Source organism: Gastrolobium bilobum, unplaced genomic scaffold, assembly GCF_033153095.1.
Source record: "Gastrolobium bilobum isolate Gb01-03AN ecotype WA unplaced genomic scaffold, APGP_CSIRO_Gbil_v1 utg16919, whole genome shotgun sequence".
Classification (NCBI taxonomy): Eukaryota; Viridiplantae; Streptophyta; class Magnoliopsida; order Fabales; family Fabaceae; genus Gastrolobium; species Gastrolobium bilobum.
The window spans coordinates 212,649-224,003 of record NW_026897069.1 but is presented as its reverse complement, the minus strand read 5'-3'; the positions used below and the strand labels follow the sequence as shown (position 1 = coordinate 224,003).

The following is an 11,355-nucleotide window of genomic DNA, read 5'->3' as shown; positions in this document are numbered from 1 at the left end:
GCCGAATTAAAAGCAATTCTTTCGATTTAATTTTTCCTTGATGTGCCTATGACTGAGTCTGGTGTTGTGGAGATTCCTTTTACTAGTTATTATTCTAAACGGTGATTGTTGGTGAAGTGATTAGGCGGGTTTTGAAATGAGTTTAACCATATCAAATGTGATGCGAGCATGTGAGTAACTTTGGTCTTGGGTTTTCTTTTAATTGCGAAATATAAGTTGCGCACCATGAAAATTTAGGTGAATAAATATTATATATTAAGCTCAATGATGGGAATAAGTCCAAGGTTACCTCGTGCATAGATTTGGATGTATATTAAGTTTAAATTATGAAACTTTTATTGACAAAATTTTAAAGGTTTTGTATTTTAAACGGGTTCTCTAAACTAAGGTATCAATTTTTAGGGAACATAATAATATATCAATCGACACACTTATTTCATAATAATTATATTTTAATATTTTTCTTAAATAGTAGAGTGGATTAATATTGCATGGTTGTGCATTTTCCATAATTATATTTTAATATTGAAAAAAGTATTTCTCCGGTCATTGGAGATAATTTTATATTCAGTGAGCCCAGAACAACTTCGTTTTGAGGTTGTAAGATTAAAAAATTATAGTGACAAAGACTAATATAACCCTGCTATAAATATAATTACAGAAATACATTGATTTCCACCATAAAACGACATCGTTTTGGACTCATTCCGAAGAAATCCTTTGCCCGTTAATATTTTGCTTAAACTGTAGAGTGAGTTAAAATTGCATGGTTGTGTATTTCACATAATGTCTTTATCGATTCTCATTTTGTGAAAACCTAAATGGTTATTTTAGTTTACCACGCTTTTTACACAATTCATTAAAGACAAAACATGTTTGTGATTGTGGCAATTTTCATAAGGGGTTCTATTTTCTCATATTATTGAAGATAGTTATCTCCTACTATAGACACATGATATGGTGGGGCCCATCATCCATTTAAAAAAATGAAAAAGAGAAAATGATGGCACAATTTTTTATGTTTGAAGAACTGAGATAATTTTCTCATGTAAAATGAGAGAATGATTTCCTTTTTCATAAAGATCACAAATAAACTAGATTGCCATAATGAAAATTTTCTACTCCGCTGAAATGTATGCACATTTCTTGGCCCACATTTTACCAATAGAACTAGCATCCATATATCTTGCTACGATCCATTTATGAATATTAATATATATAGGAAACATAATGTCACTATTCAAAAAGCATTTATTCGTCCGTTCAACACGAAAAAAATATTCTTTCAATGACGAAAAAACACCTTTTCAAATCAAACTTCTTATTTATAAAAATAATTAATTCCAACACTTTTGAGTTCCAAGCTGAGCCTACACTACAATGGACGCAAAGGCATATGTTATGGATAAGTAGAGAGCACAAAGCACAAGTTGGACTTAGAGCCTGTTTGGATCCTCTTATTTTTAAGCTAGAAGCTACTTATAAGCTAAAGCTAAAAAAAAGAGCTTAAAAAAATAAGCTAAAAGCTGTTTGGAAATTACATAAAAGTTTTAGCTTAAAAATTACTTAAAAGCACATATTTCAAGAAAATTATCTCTTTCTATCTTTATCACTCTTTATTTTAAAAAAAAGCACACAATTCAAGAAAAACAGATAAGAGCTTAAAAAAAAGCTCCTCCTAGGAGCTTTTAATTTTCAGCTTTTTTCTTCATTATAAAAAAAAGAGCTTTTCGTTATAAGAGCTTTTCCCAAAACCTGTTTGGCCTAGCTTATGCTTATAAGTAGCTTGTAGCTTAAAAAAGAGAGGATCCAAACAGGCACTTATTGTGGAAGAACCAATCACACCTTGGACACATGCTATGATCCACTAGGGTCCAGAGGAAAAACAAATCCAATTCAACTTATGTTGCCGCTCGTGATCCTGTTGATGAATGTGAAGAAAAAGAGGATAGCGATAAGGTGATCATATCTCAACAACAGTGTAAAAATTTTCTTGACCTTCTGCAGCAATCATAGCCAGAAACGAATGTCAATAGCAACAACACTAATCATCATGCAAACTTTGTTTGCAAAAAAAGCTATGACCTTACTCACTAGATACTTGACAAGGGAGCTATTGATTGCTTATGCTCTATAGCTTATCTTTTTCATTCACTTAATAAAATCAAACCTATTATGGACTGGATCCATATCCTAACAACCCTATTACTAGCAAGATTGGATAGGGATATCGCAACCATATAATCTAGAGAGGATCAGGGGATAATATCCTTATCCCCATCAATCAAGACAGATTTTATATCAACTGTGAGATTTCAAAGGCCAAGCCTATGAAGGTAATCCTTATAAATAAGAGACTAAAGACCCTAGGTACACACTTTTTGACCTACTTTACTATTACTGCCAACACTGTGCACACACCCACATCTTGGCTATAAGCCTATTGCTTGTGCGCAGTGATTGGAGAGTTGGCTATAAGCCAATCTAGATACCTATCTTTAGGGTATCTCTGAGCGCATACTGTAAGAACCCGCACCGTTAATTAAGGAATTTAATAAATTAATTATGTGAAATTAGGAAATAATTCCATAATTGACCCTAATAATTATTATGAGGCTCTAATAATTATAGTAAGTGATTAAGAATGCTGAAAGTCGCTTTTCGGAAGAAAAGTGCAGATACCGGTTCTGCTAGTCGGTATAAATGCGTACCGAAAAAGTATCCCAGAAAATTATAATAAGTGATAATAATTACTAGAATAACATGTAGGACTTGTAAAACGAGTTTCAAATCAAAATAATAAGAACTGGTGCCAGAAACTGGTACTGGCTATGAAAAGCGCGTACCGGAAAAGTGCTCCGAAAATTGTAAGAAAAATATGTTAATTCTTGTAAAATTGAGTAGGTTAAGAATCCTGAGTTTGGGATTAAAATGCTAAGCGTAGCAATTAAAGCTAATACTGTGTGTTTATGGCTTAAGTGGGCCTATATAAGGCCATGACACATATTTCTAGGTCAGAAATGGTGCCTCCTACGTGACATTTTGAGAGCTTGGCTGCTGCCACCCTTCTCCTTGGTCACCTTTGCATGAAACACCTTCAAGCCACCTCTTTTCTTGGATTTCTTCACACTTTCTCCTTGTAAACACCTTGGGTGGGTGGGAAATACCTTGGTGAGGGTGTTGTGAGCTCCATTTCTGAGTTGGTGGGTTGTCTTGAGTGCTTTTGGTTGCTGACTTGGGAGGTTGAGGTTGTTGAGCCATTGTTGTGGCATTTTGAGCTTCAAGGAGCCTTCTTTGTAAAGAAAGGGCCAAGCTTTGGTAGCATTTTCGTGCACCCTTGAAGTCAGTACCTTGGAGCTGTTGTGTGAGCTCCAAGAGCAGCCCTTTGCCTCTGTTTTGAACCTTGGTGAGTTGTACCAACCTTGCTCTTGAGTTTTGTTGCTTAAAGATGAAGTCTTGGCATGTTTAATGAATTAAACAAGTAACCAACTGTCATGTGAACCTCAATGAACCTTAAGATGCATGTTTAAGGTTCTGGAAGTGTTAAAAATGGAACCTTGGAAGGATATCTTCGCGAAATGCAGAAACTGCATTCTGTCGCGAAATATCCGGATATTTGCCCGTGGAATATCCGGATATGGGGATCTGGATATCCAGATAGTGATACCCGGATATTACCAGAGTGATCCGGATATTGGATATCCGGATATTGCCTATGAGATATCTGGATATTGGATATCCGGATATGTCCCCGAGCAATATCCGGATATTCTGGGTTGACGAGGAACAGTAGCGTACTGTTCATCCAGAACTGATCTATGGGTTTGTGGACCCTAGTTTGAGGAAGTTGAACTTCTGTAATTAATTGATATAAGTCAGATTCATATGATTAAGGGCTTATGGCTTGTGTGAAGCCTTAAGATGTAAAACGTAATGGAAAGGCGTTGTCTTAATATTGTATGCTTGTGGTGCATGTTTATTGATATATTATTGGTCCATAACAGATTGTGAATCTGCTGTGTTTGGACTTTGAGCTGTGGACTCTTGGCTTTGGGTGTTAGCTTGCAAGGTAAGCTTTCATGTCCTCGGTTTAGCCATGTTGTGGTTCTACGATGTCCCATGGGGGTATGGTTATATGCGTGCTGTGTACATGCTTTGGATATTTTGAAATGCTTTTGAGCTGATATGTGCAATGGCTTATAATATGTATGTGTTGTTTCCACTTAGTCGGTAAGCCAGAGTATGTGGCGTCATACAAGATGGTGAGTCTGTGGGTGGGTGCAAGTAGCGTCTTGCATATTGTGTGGGTAATAGACGTATTCCTGCATTTCTCTGATCAGTAGAATAGAATTGACACACATGACATGATTATCTGCTGCATTACACTGTTTTAGAAATGATATTGATGAACTTCTTTTAAACTTATATTGCACATGTAAGTGAGCTTGGGGTGGAAGATCCTTGAGGACCCTTTGCCTTACTGAGATTTCTTGTTCAGAGATCTCACCTCACGTTTGGGGAATGCTTATTTCAGGTTCAGGTAGTATGGTGACTGATGCCTCTGGCGGCAGGAGGTCAGAGCTTAGCTGATTATGATATTTATGCTGTATTGCTGACATGACTGGATTGGATGTTGTTTATATTTTCTGCTCTTTATGTTTTGAATTGAGACTTATCTTGGGCTTTGTTGCCTTATTTGGGTGAGCATGGGAGTTGTCCATGCCACTTTGTTGTTAGTAATTTTGAGTCGAGTTGTATAAACTGCTAGTGGTTCGGTCTACGTGTTGTAGTTCCGCGACTAGAGACATACATTATGTTATTTTAATTAATGAGGTATTTCAGTTAGCTGTTTTATTGCAATTGCATACAGATGATGTTTTATTAATTGATTAATAAGCAAGTTGGTAATGATAATGACTTCATAATTGAAAAGAAAAAGATATTCCGCAATTTTTTTAATTAAGCGCAGCTTAATACGATAGTATGATAACATTACCAGATATATACGGTGTGTTACACATACTGTAACAGCCCGTTGTACATCGGTATTGTTAACATTGATTATGATATTAAGCGCAGTTACAATCACAGCAATTCATTTATAAAAATGCGAGTAAACTTTTTTCTTTTGATTACGCGAGCATTTAAAACAATAATAAAGCGTAATAAATAAAAACTATGACTGTAACTGTAAATTCTTTGCGAAATAATTATTTAAACTGTCTAAATATCATATAATACTCCTCTTAAGTCAATAAGGGGTTCCCATAAAGTCACTTAGCTAAAATCTCACTTTTACGTTTTCTACCTATCCGAACATGGTTCGGTAACTTAATTACTGCAGATAATCTGCATGTCGCGCACTACTCATCTTTTAGTATGTTATTCTAGACTTAATTATATTTCTAACAAGATATCACACGATTTATAAAATTCTCGTTTGCTCCGGTTATTGCCGTTTGAAGTTGGACAAGCAAATCTGCCAGCCAACCCCAAACAAGGCTCCAAACAGCCCTCACTTCCTCAACGATTCTGGAAAATACACTCATTCAATTACTTACAAATTTTCATACAGTAAACTAGACACCTCAAGCTTCAATTTGACATATAATAAACCTAATTTGACCAAGAAACGAAGCGGGAATAAATTCTCCCAAAACTGTCAGAAATAGCCCCTGCACAGGGGCGTCCAGAGCAGTCCATGCTCTTTGGCTTCTACAGGACAGCGTACACCTCCTATTGTTCTTAAATTTTGACACAAGGTAGTTGACATCACAAGATTTAAAATGGCGTATGTCACGTCCCTAGGGGTGTAAATGGGCCAGGCTGGCCTGGCCCGGCCTACGATGAGCCTGGACTGGCCTGGCCTTTATACATAATAGAGTAGGCTTAGGCTATTAAGAGAGCCTTTTTATTAAATAGGCCATAGGCCAATTAAGTCAAGCCTGGCCTAAAGCCTTGTAGGCTGGCCTACTTAATTTATTAAAATAAAATAATTTTTTTATTCTAGGTGGCTAACTGGCTAAGCACTTTCAAGTCCAACCCTAATTTCATTTCGTGCAGCGCCGCTTCTCATCTTCTTCTCACGTCTTCAGTGTCTTCTTCTCGTTCTCAGTTCTCACGCTCGTTTCTCAGTTTCCTCCTTCTCTTCGACGTGCTTGTAAGTTGTCGCCGGCCATTTCCAACAAAATCTGTTTAGGTACGCTTTCTCTCTCCCCTCTCTTTCTCCTAATCTTTTTCTTTCTCTCCCAAAAGCCCACTTTCGTGATGTTCTTTATGGTACACAGAACTTGAAGAACCATCCTTTTTCTGTGTGCTTGCGAAATCGAAGGAGCAACAAGGTTGAGTGTACTCATTCTCTCTATTTTCTTCAACGGATTTTACAGATTGTGGGTAAGAAGTTTTCTTCCCTCTTCTATTTTTTTGGATTTTATGGTATAAAGATAAAAATTAAATGGGGAGTGCTGCATGTAGGGGAGAGACAGAAAGTGGTGTCTGTCATCGGTTATTGTTTGGTGTACTTTACTAAAATCAATTTCCCTCTGTTTGGAATGAGTTTCTGCACTTTGCTCCGTGACTCTCTACACTCTGTACTCTGACATTCATCATAGAGCATGAAAATGCAGTAATCAGGAATCACAAACCAGCATATATCCATTTTTTAAAATTAAATTGAAAATGTATTGTGATTTTTACTAACTAAAACTTAAGAGTAGAAATACTCTTATTTACTTACTTTATAGACAAATTAATTTAGAGTACGTTGATATTAGGATTTAAGATTTTAACTTGGTCTGTATGTTACAAATCCAAGTTAACAAATATTTAAATATGGCATCTGCATTTTTTTGGCGTAACTCATCTAAAGTTTTCTCGCCTTTATGTTCCTATCTTAATTCAATTTTCATTATGGCTGTTTTTGCTGCATGTGGAAGGCACTGACTAGAGAGTAACCGTAAGCTTTGTTGACCATTCAATTGTTGTTTATCTGTTTTGTACATAGTTGATGTCATATTTTTATTGTTGTTTTTTTACAACTAAATGATCACTGATTCAATGCAAGTCTGCAACCTTCACTGAATCATTAATGTTTACATAGTCTAATCTCCTCCAAATTGGTTAGAAGAGGCCCCAGATTTGCTTCAGGATTTTTTTTAGCAGATCTTGTTTTTGTTCACTGAAATTTGTTTAGTTAAACCTTAACATCTAAAGGCTTTCCTGGCTATATATATAGTTTTGTAATTTGGGTTTTTTTTTTTTTTTGGATAGCTGTAATTTGATTTTCTATTTGGTGCTGCCAATAAATATATCTGTCTCGTTATATATGTCTCATCTCTCACCAGGTTTGTGATTGCTCTGTTTTTTGTACCTTTTTTTATAGGCATAGAAAATGGACTCTGCTCCAAGTCCAAGTGGTAATGCTATTGTTAGCGTACCAAGTGACCCCAATCAACCTCAAGTAAGGAATGAACAAGAAGAAGAAGTAACCGATAGTGCTATAGCTGCTACTGATTCTGCAGTTGCAGCAGATTCTGCAGCTGCATCAGATTCTGCAGCTGCTGGTGATAGTGAAAATTCAGTCATAGAAAAAAAAGGCGAAAAACATCAACTGTTTGGAATGAGTTTCATGAAGTTACTCTCCCCAATGGTCAACGAAAAGCAGTTTGCAATTATTGCAAAGCTAAATTTGCTACGGGTGGGTGTGGAGCTAGCACTAGCCACTTGAGGAGGCATTCAGAAAGCTGGTTGAGAAGGAAAATAGACCAATCACGACTAAAGCAGTCAACAATATCATTTCAACCTACAAGTTCTGCCTTGAACCCTTTCCTTACGCCAAGAGGTAAGTATTCTAATATAAAGATGAGAGAAATTATTGCTACTGCTATCATGGTACATGAGTATCCTTTTAGCATTGTAGAGGACACTGTTTGGATGTGGGCTTTTAAGTTTGCAAATCCTGATTTTGAGAAAGTTTCACGTCAAACAATAAAAAGTGATTGCATGGCAATATATCAGGCAGAAAAGAAGTGTCTTAAGGCTGAATTAATGAATGTGAATAGGATTAGTATAACCACTGATATGTGGAGATCTAATCACCAAGTTGCTGAGTATATGGTCATCACTGGCCATTATATTGATTCAGAATGGAAATTACAAAAAAAAGTGTTAAGTTTTGTCAAAGTGCCACCTCCAAGACGTGGGGTTGATGTTGCTGATGCAATATTCAAATGTCTGGAATCATGGGGGATTGAAAATAAGGTGTTTTCCGTGTCTGTTGATAATGCTGCGTATAATGATGTTTGCATAAGAAATATCAAGAGCACATTGTCAAGAAGCAACAATTTAGTCCTTAATGGAAACATATTTCATGTTAGATGTTGCGCTCATATTCTGAATTTATTAGTGCAACATGGCCTTAGTCATATCAAAGATATAATCGAGAATGTTCGTGAAAGTGTTAAATTTGTCAATCAATCTGACTTGAGGTTGAAGACTTTTTGTGATATTGTTAAGCAGATGAGGGTAAAAGAAAGAAAGTTAGTTATTGATTGTCCTACTAAATGGAACTCAACTTGTGAAATGCTATCTACTGCTTTAATATTCAAAGATGTATTTCCGGAATACAAGGAAAGGGAACCATATTATAAATACCTGCCATCTGCAGAGGAATGGATCAAAGTTGATAAGGTCTGTAATCTTTTGGAGGTTTTTAGTCATGTTACTAATGTCATATCAGGTAGTGACTATCCCACAACCAATTTATATCTCCCTGAAGTTTATAGGGTTAAAGAAGTAATTGATGCTGCAATTGAAGATAATGATGATTTTATGAGATCAATGGCAAGGCCAATGAAAGTAAAATTTAACAAGTATTGGGGGGAGTGCAACCTGCTGATGGCGATTGCTAGTGTTCTTGACCCAAGGTGCAAACTGCATGTGGTAAATATTTGCTTCCCAATTATATACAAATCAGAAGTTGAGGCAAAAGAAAATGTTGAAAAAGTGAAGCAAGCTTTAGAAGATTTGTATAATGAGTATTGTGCTTTAGGTTTGCAAGAGCCAGTCTCTAATAGTGAGCTAGAAACTAGTGTGAACCAATCATCCTTGTCTTCCACTCTCCCACCTCAAGGTCCTAAATCTGGATTTTCTAAAATCATGAGCATTGTGCGTGAAAAGGAAATTGTTCCCCCAGTAAAATCAGAGTTAAAAAGTTATCTTGAAGAAGGGGTTTATATTTGTGATGAAAAATTTCACATTTCCTTTAATGCCTTGGAATGGTGGAAGACCAACAGCTTGAAATACAGAATTTTATCAAAGATGGCAAGAGATATATTAGCTGTTCCAATTTCTACAGTAGCATCTGAGTCCACATTTAGTGCTGGTGGAAGAGTAATTGATGCCTATCGTGCTAGTTTAGGCGAAGAGACTATTCAAGCATTAGTTTGTGGCAGAGATTGGCTACGAAACAAGTATGATTTGAAGAAAAAAATAAAAGGTATAAATAGAATTCTTGTTATTAAGTACTTAATTATTATTTTTTCTCATATATTGCTTCTGCTTGTTTGAATTTATAGTTGGTTCCCTTCTTATTTTTTTATGGCTAGGTTGATGGACTTGTGTTGCCTCTGTTTCATTGCTTTAAAGGGTTTACAGGTAGATGTAAATTTCTACACTTTTTTGTCATGTAATTTTTGTCATGTAATGTTACATGCTGATTGCTGATGCAACTTAATATTGTGGAGTAATGGGTACCTTGTTGTTGCTGGTTTATGAAGTTATTGATGAAGCATCTTTCAATAATACTTTCTTTTCCCTTGTCTTGATTGAGTTATTAATGGTAGAATTGTAATTTCCCTTATATTTTCCTTTGCCATGTATGTGATAACAGGGAAGCACAATAGTGAGAAATGGCTGATGTGACAAATTGTAGATCGTTGGATGAAGCATGAATCTGATGGACAACAAGCAAGCTTTTGAACTTTTAGTTTTTCAATTTTTAGTTTTTCCAAGTTTTTAGAAGGCACATGCACGGACGTGTTTCTTGGAGGAATCCAAGATTTAGCCGAATTGAACCTTCAAGTTATGTAATTCTTAATCTTGCTGAACAATTTCACTTTGAGAATATGATTGGTATCTCTTAACCTTTTTACATTTAAACTTGGGTATGCAATGACAATATTTCAGGAGTTGTTTAATATTTAATTTGTATTTGTAAGTGATCCACTGGATATGTGTTGTAAAAGCAGGGAAACTGGAGATAACATTTTGTTGTTGTATAACCATGTGCCAGGTTGCAGTTTTGTGCTGCTCCTTTGCTCTATCAAATTGGAACTACTCTATTTCTGTTTCTATGCTTCGTTGTGTTTTCTCAACAACTCCCCAATTGGGGGTCCACAAAATTTGATATATTTATTTTATATCTATTTCTGTTGATGGATATATCTATTTTTGTTGATGGATTCAAGATTTATATATATTTATTTTATGAGCTTGGGGGTCCACAAAATTTGATATATTTATGGTTTACGATTCTCAATTATTACTTTACAATCTATGTCCAGAAAAATAACTCAATCACTCCTTGGTAGGCCTACAAGGCCTATAGGCCATAGTAGGCCTTTTATTTTTTAAAAATAGAGCAGACTTGGCCTATAAACGAAGCCTTTGATAGGCTGATAGGCCAGATAGACTTAACTTTTTTTTACATAGGCTTAGGCCAGAAAAATCAAAACCCGGCCCAGCCCAGCCCATTTACACTCCTACACGTCCCTGTTAGACTTTTGTGGAGGGTTTAGGTTGATAAATATTAACTCCAGTCCTCCGCAACAAAACTCCGTATAAGATCCTACTTGCATGTCCTCCTTTTTTAATGCATCATAATAGGGAATTAGGTTGATAAATATTAACTTTCACATTACCAACTGATGTCTCTAATGAATGCTTCTCTTTCCTCAAACAATATACGCCAATGCATGAAGTTGTACTCATCCGTCTCAAATTGCACCTCAATTTGGTAACTTTGTATTCCTCACCATTATCCTTTGGTTCCTTCTTTAGAAATTAAAATGTAAACAATTTAATAAATAGAGCAAATTAACGATGAAAGATATTTATTAGGAGTAAAAGAATATTTTAAAATTTATTAGTAATTTGTACGATTAATTAAAGATAATTATTTTCAAACGGATGTAATGCTATGGAATTAAATTTCCACCATCATACTTAAGACTCCAGAGCTCAAATTAAAATTTTCAAAGATCAGTTCGCTAAATTAAAGTGTTTTTAGAATTTTCTTAAATTAAATAAAATTAATGACAATTTCATATTTTTCTTACATAATTTTTTGGGTTGTTA

The 11,355-nt window shown here is 35.4% G+C and overlaps 1 protein-coding gene across 1 annotated transcript; it reads left to right on the top strand.

The window, feature by feature from the left end:
* The first annotated feature begins 7,860 nt into the window (after positions 1-7,860).
* Positions 7,861-9,921, top strand: LOC133303829 (zinc finger BED domain-containing protein RICESLEEPER 2-like). The gene is made up of 2 exons (XM_061503797.1): positions 7,861-9,496; positions 9,890-9,921. The coding sequence occupies exons 1-2, from the start codon at positions 7,861-7,863 to the stop codon at positions 9,919-9,921; spliced, it is 1,668 nt and encodes a 555-aa protein (XP_061359781.1).
* The last annotated feature ends 1,434 nt before the right edge of the window (positions 9,922-11,355 follow it).

Excerpts from the sequence above, each read along its gene's own strand:
- LOC133303829 (XM_061503797.1), top strand. The coding sequence starts at position 7,861 with ATGAGAGAAATTATTGCTACTGCTATCATGGTACATGAGTATCCTTTT. Across the intron at positions 9,497-9,889 it reads TTTGAAGAAAAAAATAAAAG|GGAAGCACAATAGTGAGAAA; the intron begins GTATAAATAGAA and ends ATGTGATAACAG.